At 45.3% G+C, this 18,253-nt stretch overlaps 1 protein-coding gene across 1 annotated transcript in view; it reads left to right on the forward strand.

Annotated features, from left to right (window-relative positions):
- Window positions 1–16,303: 16,303 nt before the first annotated feature.
- The window catches only part of LOC142777073 (neprilysin-1-like), a 179,580-nt gene continuing 177,630 nt past the window's right edge, over window positions 16,304–18,253 (forward strand). Inside the window, exons 1-2 of the mRNA XM_075881372.1 lie at window positions 16,304–16,449; window positions 18,090–18,253. The exon at window positions 18,090–18,253 is cut by the window's right edge and continues 160 nt beyond it. Of these exons, the coding sequence (XP_075737487.1) occupies window positions 16,318–16,449; window positions 18,090–18,253 (296 nt within the window). The 5' untranslated portion in view covers window positions 16,304–16,317. The remainder of the gene's footprint in view (window positions 16,450–18,089) is intronic.

Below are 18,253 nucleotides of genomic sequence, written 5' to 3' on the forward strand. Positions count from 1 at the left end.
AATTCCGAATAACACGGCGGAAATACGAGCAGAGGCCAAGGAAGCTGCGCAGATCCTTCAGAGACCCAGGTTTAGGGAACTCTGCTACTGCTTGAAGCTTGATGGTGTCAGGAAGAATGCCCTCTTTCAATACAACATGGCCGGGGATGGTGAGCTGACTTGCGCCGAAGTGCCATTTCTTCAAGTTGAGCTGAAGGCTAGCGTCAGTTACGCACTGCAGTACTTTATCTAGCCTGCGGAGATGTGTTGGAAAATCTGGCGAAAATATAATCACGTCATACAAGTAGCACAGGCATGTTTTCCACTTCAGGCCACTCAAAAGATTGTCCATCATCTGCTCGAATGTTGCGGGCATGTTGCAAAGACCAAAAGGCATGACACAGAATCCATAAAGGCCATCAGGTGTGAAAAAGGCCGTCTTTGACTGATCTTCAGGTGCCAGAGAGACTTGCCAGTAGCCACTCCGTGAGTCAATAGAAGAGAAGAACTCCGCACCTTGGAGGCAGTCAAGGGCATCGTCGATTCTCGGTAAGGGGTGAACGTCCTTTTGAGTTATTTTGTTAAGACGACAGTAGTCAACACACCCCTCAGCACGAACAAACTCCTTGATCTGCGATAGCAACGACTGAAAGTCAGATGTGTTGGTCAAGCTTGAGAAGGTGTCATTCGGGACGTTGAGCATCACGTGAGAAGATGCTGTCGTCACCGTTCGTCGAAACTCTGGCACAACTCAATGACCTCAGAGACAGTGACAGGGTTCTTCGAGAGCAGAATTTCAAAAGGCGTCGTCGGAAATGTCTATCATGATATGTCGTACCTTGTCAGTTTCCGCTATCGTCGGGTCGACACGCTGGCAGAGGTTGAGTATGTCTTTGATGTAGCTGGTGAATGTCTCACCAATTTGTTGGGACCGGCCCGTAGGCGTTGTTCTGCGCGAAGTTTGCGCACACTAGGCCGTCCAAAAACATCTGCGATTCAGGTTTCGAAGGTCGTCCAAGTGGGAATATCCGCCTCAAGGTTTCTGTACCACAGCTTGGCAACATCCTCTAAATAAAACATCACACTACCAAGCTTTGCGGTATCGTCCCATTTGTTAGTAGCTCTGGCTCGTTCATAAGATTCCAGCCAATCCTCAACGTCTTTCTCATCGGTGCCGCTGATGATGTTGGGTTCTCATAAGAGCTGGGCACCGGGACAGCTCCTGCGGGGCGAAGCCGGTGGGGGTGTGAAGACAGCGTCGTCAGATATGACGGACAGCAGCTTTCGGCTACGCACTTCCAGGACAGGGGAAGACCGCAGCACTCTCCACCAAAATAAAATCTAAATGCAAGGTCAAAAGCGGTATCAGCGTCGGTACAGAAGCAGAAAGAGCTCGCCGGGTATACGGGCAGCGTCGCAGCAGCAACCAGGCAGTCTTAGCTAGTGCCTCGCGCCAACGTGTCGAGGTCACGGCAGTAGGGGGCATTCCTCTTCACTACAATATATATATATATATATATATATATATATATATATATATATATATATATATATATATATATATATATGCTTTCAACAACGCTTTTGTTGTTTTGTTTTTCTTCGATACAAAAGCAGATTTCTTTATCAAGAAAAGTGGCTGAAAACGGTGAATTTCTGCCTCAAATCTTTGGTGATGTAATTATTAGATTCTCGCTACCCTAAGATTTAAGGCCATGGGTGACACAGCAAAATTAAAGCCTACATATAGTTCATCAGTTGCAGTATGTATACCGAGGTGGAATTAATTTGAAGGTTATAACTTAACGTCATTGACTTTTCGTGCAAGTAACGTCCACCACCTGTAGTATGTTTTATGTAACTTCTTTAGCTTACATTAACCGCGATCTGTTTGAGGCGTTTAAAAGCGATGGAGCGTCGAAGTTTTTCAGGCACGTAGACGATTTTCTGGTTGTTCTGGACAAGCAAATCAGCACAAACGATAATGTGGACAACGTTTTAAAGACGTTTAACAAGTATGGGAGAGGTCTACGTTTTGTCTTCGAGCTACCGCAGCAAAGAACGCTTCAGTTTTTAGATCTTAAGCTCATATTCAAGGGTCAGCATAATTGTTATGCGTATTCTGTCCGCGCGCTAGAAAGAAACTTTTACCGTCATCATCATCATCATCAGCCTGACTACGTCCACTGCAGGACAAAGGCCTCTCCCATGTTCCGCCAATTAACCTGGTCCTGTGCTTGCTGCTGCCAATTTATACCCGCAAACTTCTTAATCTCGTCTGCCCACCTAACCTTCTGTCTCCCCCTAACCCGCTTCTCTTCTCTGGGAATCCAGTTAGTTCCCCTAATGACCAGCGACTATCCTGTCTACGCGCTACATGCCCGGCCCTTGTCCATTTCCTCTTCTTTATTTCAACTATGATATCCTTAACCCCCGTTTGTCCCCTAATCCACTCTGCTCTCTTCTTGTCTGTTAAGGTTACACCTACCATTTTTCTTTCCATTGCTCGCTGCGTCGTCCTCAATTTAAGCGGAACCCTCTTTGTAAGTCTCCAGGTTTCTGCTCCGTAGCTAAGTACCGGCAAGATACAGCTGTTATATACCTTCCTCTTGAGGGATAGTGGCAATCTACCTGTCATAATTTGAGAGTGGTTGCCGAATGTACTCCACCCCATTCTTATTCTTCTAGTTACTTCAATCTCGTGGTTAGGCTCTGCGGTTATTACCTGCCCTAAGTAGACATAGTCTGTTACAACTTCAAATGCACTATTACCTATCTCGAAGCGCTGCTCCTTTCTGAGGTTGTTGTACATTACTTTCGTTTTCTGCAGATTAATTTTAAGACCCACCTTTCTGCTCTCCTTGTATAACTCCGTAATCATTAGTTGCAATTCGTCCCCTGAGTTACTCAGCAATGCAATGTCATCGGCGAAGCGCAGGTTACTAAAGTATTCTCCATTGACTCTTATCCCTAACTGTTGCCATTCTAGGCTTCTGAAAACCTTCTGTAAGCACGCGGTAAATAGCATTGGGGAGATTGTGTCCCCCTGTCTTACACCCTTCGTGATTGGTATTCTGTTGCTTTATTTATGTAGCACTATGGTAGCAGTTGATCCCCTGTAGATTTCTTCCAGAATGTTTATATATACTTCATCTACGCCCTGATTCCGCAGTGTCTGCATGACGGCTGATATTTCTACTGAATCAAACGCCTTCTCGTAATCTATGAAGGCTATGTATAGTGGTTGGTTATACTCCGAGTATTTCTCTATTACCTGATTGATAGTATGAATGTGGTCAATTGTTGAGTAGCCTGTTCGAAATCCTGCTTGTTCCTTTGGTTGATTGAATTATAATGTTTTCTTTACTCTGTTAGCAATTACCTTTGTAAATAGCTTGTATACTACAGAGAGCAAGCTGATCGGCCTGTAATTCTTCAAGTCCTTGTCATCTCCTTTCTTATGTATTAAGATGATGTTAGCGTTCTTCCAAGACTCTGGTACCCTTCCCGTCAGGAGACACCTCGTAAACAGAGTGGCTAGTTTTTCTAACACAATCTGTCCTCCATCTTTCAGCAGATCTGATGTTACCTGATCCTCACCACCAGCTTTGCCTCTTTGCATGCTCTCCAAAGCTTTTCTGACTTCTTCTATCATTACTGGTAGGGTGTCATTTGGGTTACTGCTAGTTCTTATAGTATTAAGGTCGTGGTTGTCTCGGCTACTGTACAGATCTCTGTAAAACTCCTCCGCTATTTTAACTATCCTATCCATATTGGTACTTATTTTGCCTTCTTTGTCCCTTAGTGCATACATCCGACTTTTGCCTATCTCAAGTTTCCTCTTCACTGCTTTGATGCTTCCTCCGTTTTTCAGAGCGTGTTCAATTCTCTCCATGTTATACCTTCTTACATCGCATACTTTACGTGTATTAATCAACTTCGAAAGCTCTGCCAGTTCTATTTTGTCTGTTGTACTTGACACTTTCATGATTTGACGCTTCTTAATTAGGTTCTTCGTTTCCTGGGAAAGCTTGCCAGTGTCCTGTCTAACTACCCTGCCTCCAACTTCCACTGCACACTCCGTAATGATACTCGTTAGATTATCATTCATTGTATCTATGCTAAGGTTGGTTTCCTCACTAAGAGCCGAGTACCTGTTCTGCAGCGACACTCTGAATTCCTGTACTTTCCCTCTCAGTGATAGCTCATTGATTGGCTTCTTGCGTATCAGTTTCTGTTGTTCCTTCTTCAAGTCTAGGCGAATTCGAGACCGTACCATTCTATGATCACTGCATCGTACCTTGCCAACCACTTCCACATCCTGCACGATTCCTGGGTATGCAGTCATTATAAAGTCTATTTCGTTCTTATTTTCGCCATTAGGGCTCCTCCATGTCCACTTGCGGTTTTCTCGTTATCGGTAGAAAGTATTCAAAATCCGCAAATTATTGCGTTCTGCGAATTCTACTAGTAGCTCTCCTCTGGCGTTTCTAGTGCCGATGCCATATTCTCCTACTGCCTGGTCTCCAGCCTGCTTCTTCCCTACCTTTGCATTAAAGTCGCCCATCACTATAGTATACTGTGTTTTTACCTTACTCATTGCCGATTCCACGTCTTCATAGAAGCTTCATAGAAGCTTTCAACTGAAGCGTCATCATGGCTGGATGTAGGCGCGTAAGCCTGTACTACCTTCATCTTGTATCTTTTATTCAGTTTAAATACAACACCTACCACACTTTCATTAATGCTATAGTGTTCCTCTATGTTGCCAGCTATGTTTCTGTGAATTAGGAACCCCACTCTCAGTTCTCTTCTGTCTGCCAAGCCCCGATAGCAAAAGACGTGCCCATTCTGTAGCACAGTATAGGCCTCATCCGTCCTCCTAACTTCACTGAGCCCTATTATATCCCATTTAACACCCTCTAGCTCCTCGAATAGCACAGTTAGACTTCCCTCACTAGATAAGGTTCTAGCGTTAAACGTTGCCAAGTTCAGGTTCCAAAGGCAGCCTGTAGTCCAGAGATTCTTAGCACCCTCTGCTGCGTTGCAGATCTGACCGCCGCCATGGTCAGTTGCTTCGCAGCTGCTGGGAACTGAGGGACGTGAGTTATTTGACGTATGCATGTGGGAGGTAGTGGCCAGATACTGCACCAGGGTGGCTATCCTTCTCTGGTGAGGGAGTGTGTTCCCGGCGGTGGTTACCGGTGAGGCCGCACCTCAGGCCTCTTAATGCAGTTCCATCAACACGCGGATTTTTTTTTCCGGTTGGGAACTGCGCGGCACCGGGATTTGAAACACGGACCTCTTGCATGCGAGGCGGATGCTCTAACTACTATGCCATCGCCGCACCTGGATTTTTATGTTCTAAATGTAGGTTTCAGCGGTGTATCAGTCAAGTTTGTGGTTGTTTTTATAAAAATGTTTTAATGAAATGAGATTTTTGCTGATTACCCCCTTAATTAAGGGTCTAGAGAGTACGGAGATGGGCCTCCGATTAGCCTATGGGGTGCTGTTTATTGATATATTAAGCGGACAAAATTTAAATTCGTTTGTGAGTTGATGTTACCAAATTAATCTTTTTTAGTGAGTAGGATTAATTTTGGTCACGAAATCGTTCCGGTACTATTACTCCTGTCCTGATGAAACCTGAGCGGCGACAGGTCTACAATTAGGGCTTTGCACTGTATGAGTTAAAAATTTCCCGGTAGGTTATTAGCAAAGTTAAAAGCGATCTTAAGGAAAAAAAAAACAAAAAACACGTGGTTCAAGACTTTGATCTGACGGGCGTACCTTTCTTCCAAGCAGTGAGCCACCCTCCTCCTCTGAGCGAGGGAAGACGCGGGCGCCACACGTTTATTAGTGGTTTTCGTTATATTCTTTCTAACTCTGTATCTTCCGGTTACCTTAAGCTATCAAAATTATTTTTACATGAAAAAAAACCGGACTGTTGGGTTCTAAAAGAAGATATTAGCTATTTTTCGGTGGCGTTTGTAGCTCTTTTTGAAGATTTGTTTTAATGAAATGAGCTTTTTGCTGATTACCACCTTAATTAAGGGCCTAGAGTGTACGGAATTGGGCCTCTTGGTAGCCTATGGGGTGCGGTTTATTATTATATTAAGCGGACAAAATTTAAATGCGTTTGCGAGGTGATATTACCAATTTAATCTGTTTAGTGATTAGGCTTAATTTGATTGCAGAATAACTCTGGAACTAATAAACCTAGCCTGATCAAACTTCAGTAGCGTCAGGTCTACCCTAAGGACTTTCAACTTTATAAGTAAGAAGTTTCCCGGTATAATATTAACGAAGCTACAAGCCATCGTAAAAAACACGTGGTCTGACTGTTGTTTTCACAGATTCACACTGTTTTCCGCTCCTAAAATTTGAAATTTTGTTTTTAATAGCAGTATTTGTAGCGGTTGAACTCCTTGTATCTTCACGAACAATTAGACACCACTCTGACCTTCCTAGAACCAAAATTGCATAAGTTATAGGCAGATATGTGCAGAGCTCACTTACCCGTGCTGCTGACGCGGCCGCTACCGTGACTCATCCTTTTACCGTACTCATCTTCAAATTCTAAGGTAGTAAACAGGGCGATTGCGTCAATGTGTTTGGAGTCTGCATGTGCTGTTGAAATCATGCACACATGAGAAGCTAGCCATTTTCTGTGCTCAGACTGGACGACTAAAGGCAGCTGGGTTCCCACAATCTGTGCTGGCAGCGGTGGCTGAAACTTTCCTGAAGAAGCTAAAAGGACGCTCGCGAAAGCCGCGGCTGAAAGACGCGCCCAGTGGGCGTGAGAAGCTATAGTGTGACAGGGCAACACACACCCTGAAGAAGATTGCCAACATCTACGGAGTTCGCATGGTATTTTCTGCACCCAAGATGTTTTCGAGGTTGTGCTCGCGAATTTAGAGGGGCGAAGATTGCAATAGCTTGTGTAGCAAGAAGCATGCCAACCCGATGATATAATGCGATGTGGGAGTGGTGTACGAGATTCCGCTTTCCTGCGGCGATTCTTATGTGGGCCACACAGACCGCTGCGTAAATGACCATTTACGGGAACATCAGCTGTCAATCAAAAATAACGAAAACGGTAATTTGCCTGCCCACTGCGCAGCCTGTGAATGTGAATCACTATTTGAGCAGACTAAGATACTATGTCATAGCAGAAACACGTGTGCTCGTGAGGTGTTGGAAGCGTTCTACTTTAACATGAAAAGTGATAGCTGTGTAAGTGAGGCCTGGATATCGCTCTACGGTGCAGAAATGTGCTTTTTCATCAATAAGGTGCGTTAGCATGTGATGTACTTGGCACGTCGGCGGAGATATGTTCGGTTTTCCTATTTAATTGACGATGTACAGTAACAAAAAATACAGCTGGTAGTTTGCGCTCGACCTGTCTAGGTGTTACTTCTTTGTGCATGGCGTCTTTCCTTTGGCGCGATTTTTTCCTGGAAAATATTGATCCAACTAGCCTCCCAAGTCGTCCTGATTAACTTGGAGTAAGTTTGACTACCATCAATGTGTTTATGTCATTTCTGATAGAAATTACGACCATGAAAAACAATTCTGTATCACCTTAAAAAAGCATGTCGATACTTATACAACATCACTCATGAAGACTTTTCAGTGCTGCCCGGGCCGCACTACACCGCGAACTCTCCGAAGTCTACAATTACAGCTACGCGAGGTGTTGTTAGTTATTAGTGTAGGGCATACGAGTGATGGATATTTCGCTGACTGAATTATATAAAAATGACGATGCTGTATGCGCTATGAGGGGAGAAAAAAAACTCTGCGATAGGCGTTGTAGTGTCCTTACGACTCGATGGCCCAAGTTGTGAAATATCTATAAAAGGGTGAGACAAAGCCGGTGATTTAAACAAAATGAACTAAATAATAACATGAATAAAAAGGAACGTCCACGCAGCTCAAATGGTTCGCTAGCGACTGGTTACTGATGTTCTTGGGAGTCGTCTGGGCTCTCTTCCTTGCACCACACATATGTACACACATAAAAACAACCATTGGCACTAGTGGACGTGTCCCCACTTTATAGCCCACTTCGGAAGCGAGAAGAGTATTCGTTGAGTCGAGCGCGCTTTCGATGGTCCAAGGCCGTGGACCCGAACTTGAAATCCCCCCAAAAAGCTGTCCACGACAGGAGTTGCCTTATGTACGATTTTAGTACAGACACACAAACAATATGAACCAGATTGATATTCGGGGTTTAACGTCACAAAATCACCATTCGATTATGAGAGACGCCGTAGTGGAGGGCTCGGGAAATTTCGACCACCTGGGTTCTTTAACGTGCACCGAAATCTGAGCACACGGGCTTACAATATTTCCGCCTCCATCAAAAATGCAACCACCAAAGCCGGGATTTGATCCCGCGACCTGCGGGTCAGCAGCCGAATACCTTGGCCACAAGACCACCACAGCGGGGCAACAATGTAAACCAGAAAAGTTCCTTCAAGATTGCCAGAATGAACACATAATAACTGTAGTCTTCTCAGAACAGACCGGTTAGAAGCGCAGAAAAGCACAGCCATGCCAAGGTCAACACGCAAATCGCGTGCTGCTTCACAGATAGCAGAAAACACGGAAAGAAAAAAAAGGTTTAAAAAAACTTTTACGTGTGGTTTTTAGTTTTAATGGTTCTACCGCCCCGCCACGTGCATTCCTTCGAAAAAAAAAAAGAGTTGGGGTCCCGTCGTTTCGACCTTGGAGTACACCACGTATCACGTCTCCCAGAAAAAATATACTGATTTAGTCGCGCGTCCAAAGAAGCCATGAGGACGCGGCCGGCCATTCCAAAAGACGCTGCGCTCCCTGGGCTGCAGAAATTAGACGCCTTCTTCTAACCACTACCACTACCATTGCAAATAGCCAGCAGGCTGCGTCTGGCTACTGCGGACGCGGGACTAAATCTGTCTATTGACAACACATGAAAGGAGGAAAGGAATGCGCTAGCTACAGACTTGCTGGGACCGAATGGCGCGGTGCGTGCGTCGGGTCTTTCGCTTTTCCCCTACTTCTTTTTTTTGTTTGTTAGGAAGGAGACAGCGCTATTTTGTTCCGAGGACTTGCTCAAGTACTGCCATTCGAAGTGACACGCATGCATTGAGCAGTATATTCTTTGCTACGTTCCTAGAGGCAGCCCCATCCCGCCACCGAGGATTTCATCCGTACTCGTAAGGGCCCATTTTATTTCCTCATGCATTGCCAGTTTTCTCTCTTGACAAAAATCACTTTGATCTGCGCAACTGATGTGTTGATTCGGTAGTCTGTCCTAGCTGACAGATAAGAATGGTTCAGGTGAACGGCTCTTGTATGAGCCATCTTTGATTGTTTACTGGTAAATATACGCCTTTCATGTCTCTTTTTGTTCATTTGTTTATATTGAAAGGCATGACAAATATTGCATTTTTTTTTCATTTTGGGAGCACTGCAACAAGGACTGCAAAAAGTGTGGATAGCATGATGCACTGGTCTCGCCGTACTGAAAGGAAGTCTGGTGAGATGCATGCTGGTTGCTAAAGTTTACGCAATTTGTCCACGTTACATTAGGTCGCAAATAGGCTGTAAACACCAACTGAAAAATATCTGCCTGGCCCTCCTTGAAGGTAAGATGTGTTGTCCTTAATTCATTTGTTGTACTGTTTGTTTTCCAGTGACATATTACGAGGAAAATATGGGCTCTGGGGCTTCAAGCAGGTTTCAGAATCTCAACGAGCTGGGATATTTTCTGTAAGTGCACAGTTTTTTTATTTTGTATATACCCACGAAATGTTTTGCTGAATTTTGCGAATGAAGCTTATAAACGCGTGTGACTATGCAACTAGTCATTTAAATAATCTGCCTTTCCCCAAGTATTAATCGTTCTGTTTGTTGTTTAATATCTTCCCAGCAATTAACAGAACGATACAAGCATCACATCGCGGTGGTAAAACATCGCACACCGAATACGTATTGACGGCTAGGAGCACAAAAATTGACCGAAAGAGGGAACTGATCTAGCAGGATTACCACTCCACCGACTGTATAGTTCAGTTGCACAAGGCCAGCTGCAAATCGTTCCATGTGAACAATGTTGCGTGAAAAACTGAGTGCACTTACTAAACTGTGGAATAAACCTATTAAGTGAAGAAGCTCACGTTCGTCTTTCTTTTACTGCGTGTTACATACTTACATGCTAACAAGTGCATACTTTAGAAACGTTTAATTTCGTCTTACATGGGCACTAAGCCAATGTCATGTGCACAAACTACAAAAAAAAAAACAGAGCAAGGAACGTTGGAAACCGACCTGCAGCCGACGGTAAATCGATGCTTATGTATGGTCAGACCATGGTCAACACGCGGGCGGAACGCACTCGGGCTCGTCGACCAACGCGGCCGGGCCTACGTACTGTTCCGACGTCGGCCGGCGTGAGGTCAATGTCAATCGCCAGGACCGGCCCTACGTTGGTTGATTGAGGTTGGGCCGACTAGCACACAGTCAGTTACAGACCTCTCGCCGACCTCTTGCTGAGGAGAAATTGTTGCTTGGGAGATTGGTAGAACAAGAAAGTGAAGCGGGTCGTTACAGAGGTATTTGAGCGTTTTGTGTATTGTTTCAGCAACAGCAACAAAGTTCAGTCACGTTTGGAACGGCAAGCAGTTCGAAACTTGCAGTGCCCACCTCGAGCAGAGCACGGAATGAGAATACACAGCACGAGCGCGGGCTAACAACTGTAAGAGCTCGACACTTAAAGCGCGATGTTCAACCAGTAAGAAAAAGACACCAAATGAGCGCAAAAGTATATATACACATGACTACTAAGTGGTTCTTCAAGAGAGAAAGGAAGAGAAAAGTGAGCCCCGTAACTGTCTGCTTCAGCGAGCGACGCCTCAACAGTAGCTCACAAGGGATGGGGGTGAAAAGGGCTCAAAAGGGTAGGAGTAAAGGTTTAGAAAAGAGGAAGAGGCGTGAGGTGGTGAGCCAAAGAGAGCGACGACAAATCGAAGGGATAGGAGAGATAGGAAAGCTGGAAACACGGTCACAGGAGTCCGAGGACGGGGCAACACTTGCGAGAGCTCTTGTCGGCGTCGGTAGATGGCGTAGAGCAAGTCCAGTCGGTCAGAGCTACACTGTCGTCGAAGGTCGTCGGCGTCAGGAGATGACGTAGGGTGAGCCCAGTCGGCCAGAGCTACGCTGACGCCGGAGATCGCGAGGGCACAACCGGTTGACACGGAATCCAGCGAGCGACTCCACACAGGACAAGCACGAACAACTGTTAATTCTGCGTCGTGTGTCAGCAGCGCTCTCATTTCGTGAACGTAACCATGACAGTGAGGCAAGTGACCTTCGACCCCGTCCGAATCACGACTTTAAGCGCACGAGCAGAAGAGACCAAGATCCGTGGATGGGGCGCTTCGAAGACGCGACAACTTGTAGAGCACGTACAACGTGAGCCTGTCGCGCCATCTCGCCACTGATAACCCAAACGCACCGAAGTGTCGAAGCTTTGAGGACTCCCAAATAAAAGGCTTGTCATTAGCATTCGAGACAACGTACGCTTTGTGGCGTAGCGGTTAGCACTGCGCGCTGGGAATTGAAGGGTTGCTGCATGGTTGCATGCTGCGTGACAAATTCGTTCATTCTACTTTTTTCCTTTGCACTGTCTTAGTACACATTTCCAACGTCACTTCCATGACGGAAATACGTCAGCGGAGCCATGGTGGACTCCAACATGAAACACCTAATTGTTAAAAAAAGGAACAACGTCCGCACTTATACCGCGTTGCCAAATCTGGCTGCAGCGTACAGAAAAAAAAAACTTTACCGCATAGCTTTCGAACAAGACGGGCTTGCGCACCTCTGCGCCCTTTTGGGAGCATAAACACTACGGAGATAGGACACATCGTTGCACGCCGCGATGGCTGGCAGCAGACGCAGCCAGTCTATTGTACAGCGTAAAACACAGCGTTTGATATGTGCACAGCATGGCCAAATGCGCATTCACGCTCGGGCACTCTAGTCTGGGCTACATTAAGACGTTGTGCGGACCAGTTTTGTTAGGTATCTGCTTCACCAATGGAGAGTACCAAATCCAGATTGCCCATCCTGAGACGGTATCGATTAACTCTTACAAAGTGAACGCTGTACTTAGAGTAATACATAGTAAGTTAAAGGAGGACACTCCCATAGGCCCCTGTGGCTGATTTGGGTTCGCAGCGCTTCGAAAGTTTGTTGGGAACCTTCGCAGCTTCAGAGATCAGAGACTGCAGAAAAGGATGTCTCGAAGGCTATTTTTCTAGTAATTAGGAATATTACACAGCCTCCAAGACCACTTCTATGTGCGTGCTCGTCTCTGAGGCATTACTGAAGTTTTTTCAACGCGTCGTTGGCATGCATCGATTAGCTTCGTGTAAGCTGCACCACCAGAGAAGCAAGCACATGATGTCACTGTGTGTCTGTGCACACACGTTAAATAAAATACGAGAATTGTTCGAGGAGCAAAAACTTTTATTTTCAAGTGATATTCTTGGTAAGCAAAGGCCCACTTTGTTAGTATTTGATGACCACGGGCAGGAAGAGATAGGTTTAATTTCACGGCAAGACGCGGAAATACAGCTGTCATATGATGAGTATAAACTAAACACTGGAAATAAACATATAGGCGACATTATAGGAAGACCCTATGAACAGTAAAACTGCAATAAATGCACACAGCTACACACACAGTGCACAAGGCAACACATCAGAAGCTGCCACAGCATTTGACTCTGACATGAACAGAACAAAAAAAAAAAAAGAGAACAAATATGTTGGCTACGTTTTCTTCCCCGCCTTTCCACAGATTTTCTCCTACACACTTTAGATCACTTTTCCGCGAAAAACAGTCACAAGCAGTTGCCGCTGCAAAAACAAAACAAGTTTAGGTACCATGAAAGCTTTTAACGAGGCAAAAGTGTTCACTCAAAGATTACGCCCTAGTTTTAGCCAGGAAATATTTTTCAAGACACAACTTCTCTTTTATTGGCTGGTTAGAGCTTTAAGCAATTTGCGAACGCCACGGATAACGATACTGAGCGTATCTACACTTTTAGCAAAATCTCACACATGTACGGTGAATTCGAATACATGTACCGGCACAAAGAAAGTCAAATAGTGCCAGCGGCGACTCACTTTCTTGAGCCAAAAAACAATTTTCTCGCAAACGTGTGGCACAACATTCGAAACAGTTGTTTATTTTCTTTTTCGTGTGAAGCAATTCACGAAAGTAATACGCGAAGTGAAGAGCACAAAAATATCTTTGAGCCGAACAGCACAATGTGAGACATGTTAGTTGAAGACTTCGATGACAAATGCAATACGCACTTTACAAAGTAGGGGTGGTGTTCGTACCTAGCAGCAACCAAGGTGAGAGGCAGACGAAACAAGGGAGGACCAGGACACATGCGGGGGACTTTGTCAGAAATCTTTGATCGCGTCTCTCTGCTGCTGCCCGTACTTCTTTATTACCCTTAAGGCTCATGAATACGGAGAGTAACAACGTCGCCATCGCGGCGACGTTATGTACAATTGTCGAGAATTTGATTCCTGCCAGATTATATACCCGACCATGTGCACGCGAGGCAATAAAGACAGATAAGAAAGCCACAGTCACAATCGTAAGAACACGTAGACGTATAATGCACTAGAAAATTTACTAGATAACTAGGAAGCGCGGCTCCCTGAGAGCAGTGAGTGATGTGTTGCCATCTTACGGCTGCCATGAAGCTGCATAGCGCCGCCGCTTTTGGTTAGAGTGACCCCTCCTAATTTTTATGTTACTCTATGATCTGTACTGGAGACGCACAGGGGAGGAATAGGGTTCGTTGTCAGGCGTGCTTGTGTTCGGGGAGGTGACAGTATGCAATGGTGAGTGGTGCGGTAGCTTATCTTCTGTACGAGGCAAGTGCCAGCTTCACTAGCGTATACGTGTTTGAAAGGGGTTGTAGACAGTACATTGGGTGGCCTTTTACGTAATTGTAAGGTATGGGGTAAACGGCATGTGAGGTAAACGGGGCATTTTTGTCAATAATTTGCTCTCGCGTTCTGCCTCATTACACCGTGCACAAGTGTTGTACATAAGTGGTATGTAACGTTGCGCATACAATCGGACGAACACAGGGAGTAAAGAGGAGTAAACGGATAGAGCTGTAAGATGCAAAACATCTTAGAGCCGGGTTCTATCTTGTATGCGGCGTGACCAGTCTTCTGCGCATGCGCTTCCCCTTCCCCTCTCTCGCCTCGCAACGCTGATGCAGGCAGCGTCAGTATCGGTGAGACATTTCTTCTGTACGTTGTCGTACAATAAAAATTCACAGCGTGCGCGTTAACCAAAAGCAGACTGCGGGTCTGTGTGTCTAATCGCAGTCTTCTGTCTCTTATTGCTTCTTAGCAGTGACGTGCATGTTGCAGTAGAAACACCGGTCCATCACTGCGTGATTTTCACTTCCCCATGTTTATTTCCTGCGCAGCGCCGCGATGAGCACCAGCGTCAACGCCACCGCCAGTGTAAGCGTTAGCGCCCCGCGTTTCGCATCTACACATGGTTCCCTTTAGCGGGAGTTGGTGTAATTTTTCTCTTTTCGTTACGTGCAGTTGCCCTGCCAGCCTAGCAGATAAGTTGTTACGCTGGTCATCTCCAGGGCGCTGGTTCCATTCCCGTCCAGGCAGTTGCATTTCAACCGGGTTTAATGAACGAACGCCCATGGACTTTGATTTATGAAGACATTGTTCAAGCACGCTGTTCGGGAAAACTAGAGTCTGACAAACATGGAACACTATTTGAAAAAAAAAACAAAAAAACCCTCTGACTGGACAGGCTGCGAAAGCCATCGACAGCATTAGAGCTGCGCAGGGGTCATATGAAGATGTCATCACCCTTTTAAGTGTTTGATTTAGAAACAAGAAAAAAAATCAAACCCAATTACTTAACGAACCTGTGAGCGCCTAAGCCAGTAGTCTTTCACAGGTGTGGCATCATTGCGGGACTTTTTGAACACCGCCTACATCAACCTAAGAGGCCTCAGGGCGCTCGGATGCTCCGAGCTTTCTTATGCCACCATGTTCGTCGGGGTTTTGAGTAAAGAAATATCAGGTTTTGTCATGATGAGCTATACTTCGAGCGACAAAGCAGAAAGACGAACGTCGAGGGATTCGCATCATCGATTACGGAACGGCAGAAGTTATTGAATTAGGTCTACGTGAAGGAGGAGGCTCGTGAAAAACGAACCTTCGTGGACGCCTTACATCACGTTATGCAGCTATGCAGCTTCGAAAAACGAATATCATTTGACATCAGGCCTCGTTTTGCTCCTTTTTTTGGAGCCTGTATAGACTCTGACTATTGAGCGAAGGGCATGCGAAAACTTGGGGGGCTTTTCGAGACATCTTATGATTTAGAGCATTGGACAGACCTTTCGCTTGTCACATTGTGCGCTTCGCACGCTGCGTGCCTCCATGTACGCTTGCCGCTCTCCGAGTCGGGTCGCACTACTATACAGGAATAACCGTCTAGCAATCACCTGCTGCAGTCGCCTTTTCTGCGAGATTTACACGACATTTATTGACAAAGAAGCGCCAGATTGGACATGTTTTTCAGTGTTCTACAATTCCAGTGATAGTTATTTCTTGCCCTGTGCCTTTTTTTACATCACAAGTCACTAAACTTATATGTTGTGCAGTTTGGAAGTTCTAAATCTTCCAAATTCATCGGAATGGTGTCTGTCATATTTAAGCGCTTTTTCCTTCATCAGTATGCATTCAAACAGGCCCCATCGTTTCTTGAAAACAAATCCTTCATTTATAATTTTCGTTCGACATTTAAAAAATTGTACTGTCACAATGATGTGTCAGTGAAAAATTACGCCGAATTCAAATGAAAATAAAAATGGAAACGAGCTATAGTGCCACGAGAACAAAAAAAAAATGTAAATCGCACTTAACGGCTATAAAGGCATGTTTTGTGGGAGATACTATGCAATGCAGCAAAATTTTCCATTTTATGTGCGTCAACCTGAAACAAGAGCTTGCTGCTTCCCTCATTCTCTCAAAGAAAAGACTCGCATTCTATTTCGCTCTTGCTATTCGATACTTGCACTTAGCTGTCCTGATCGTTGCGCGTCTCGCTTTTCCAAGCGGCATAGCATTTGCCACGTGGCGCAGAGTTTAGTTGAGAGAATATATTTAAGGGACCCAATTTAGCGTCGGCGGATACTGAAGTGCAAATGTATTTTATTTTCTCTTTCACTTTTTCAGGAATACGTGACTACAACGATGAAGGCTGAGAAATGCATGTCAGATGAATGCATTCGCAACCTGCAGTTTCTTGACCAGATCATGCATTTCGGCGTAGATCCGTGCATGGCTTTCCACTCTTACGCCTGCGGGCGCTTTATGTCTCCAACAAAGTACATGCTCGAGAAGGTAAGCATAGTGTCGTAATGGTAAAGGCACACGTGCTATGGCATTGCCAGAAGCCATGAGGGTGAAACGCTACTAATTTCAAACCAATAACGATGGTGAATGGCTATTTTACACATACAACCGGTTGGATGGAAGATTGATTGATTTAACGTCCCAAAACCACCATATGATTATGAGAGACACCGTAGTGGATGGCTTCAAAAATTTATACCACCTGGGGTTTTTAACGTGCACCCAAATCTGAGCACACGGGCCTACACCATTTTCGCCTCCATCGAAATGCAGACGCCACAGCCGGGATTTGATCCCGCGACCTGCTGGTCTGAAGCCGAGTACCTTACGGCCGTTCCACGCGCTACCCGCAAAGCCGCAATGAACGTGCCGGGACCTCTGCCGTATGCAAGCGGGGCACAAATAAGCCAACGGGTGACAAATAAGCCAAAGACCACCACGGCGGGGCATACAACTGGTTGGAAGCGTAGTTCATTGGTTATGTGGACGTGTGGTTGTACTTGTGAATGGAGCAATTAATGCAGCTTTACCTGAGGTAATAAACACTCTCTGGTTTGCCCCAGGCGATATACTCATGCTTACCAAAGAAATAGCTTTTTTTTCAATTTAGGAGCTTGGAGGTCTTCGTTTCTAGATACATGCATGATTCCATATGTACTGCCGTTATTTACGCATGGTACACTCCAGCAATATATATGTGCAGAGTATAACGAAGAAAATAATTGGAAATGTATGAAGTCCACCCTCGTTCCCGTCCCTACTCTCATCCATTCCGTAAAGTTTATGCCGCTCTAATAATTTGCTGCATTAAGCTTGGAGGAGGCAAAAGAACTCATGCCGTCTTGCAGCAACTGGCGCCTCTGCCAGCAAGCACAAATTGCATTTTGCCGACTTTATACTTGTAGCATTATTATAACAGTGTGTGTGAAAGTAAATGCCATAAACTGAAACCAAATTAACTTCATTTGCAAACGCTAGCGTCTAAATGTCTAAATGAAATCTAATAACTCACAGCTAGACGACATAGTACCGTGGAAAGCGAGTGACATTGCACGCAGAGCCTCTATATGTGCTCACAATTCACTTTGCTGTGCCTTCAGTAAGATGGTCACGTTTAGCTCATATGCCCAGACCAAGTCCCATAACGACGCTTTCAGTCCGCGAAGAAACATATTTTTCCCCGCGGAAAGTGATAGGTGGATGGCATGAAGTTATGCACACACAAAGAATCGCTTTTTATGCCGTCACGTAGCACATGAAAGAATGGGAGCGGCTTAATTTCGTTCAGAGCCTTGCGCTGGCCCAACGTGTATATATACTGCCCCGGCACACATGCCGATGCAGCGGCTTCTGGAATGCCCAGCGCGAAATTGCTTTTGCGACTGTAGGGTTTGCGACAGACCAACGCAGAACCAGAATTAGTTTTACAGTTTTATATATTTTTCCTCCTGTGTACTCTCCAAGCACAGGGTAATGAAACACTCGTACTGTCTTTCTAAACCCTGTTCTAAACAGAGAGATGTAGCAGGAATGTTCGTCATAATATTGCTGGGTTAATTCTTTTTTTCACTGGTCACGTTCGAAGCACATGGAAACAGTAATGATTTCGTTGTTTGTGCTGTCTTCAGATGAACCACAATCTGGCGACGCGGGCGTACGAGCGGGCTCTGGAGGAAAAGGTGCAAGCTTATCCGCCGACGTTGAACGCTGAGCAGAAGGCATACAAGCTGTTTCACATGTGCCTCGACCTCCACGAGGCCAAGCGCAAGCAACCGGAGGCCCTGGTCAAGGT

The sequence above is a fragment of the Rhipicephalus microplus genome, chromosome X, assembly GCF_043290135.1.
Source record: "Rhipicephalus microplus isolate Deutch F79 chromosome X, USDA_Rmic, whole genome shotgun sequence".
Classification (NCBI taxonomy): Eukaryota; Metazoa; Arthropoda; class Arachnida; order Ixodida; family Ixodidae; genus Rhipicephalus; species Rhipicephalus microplus.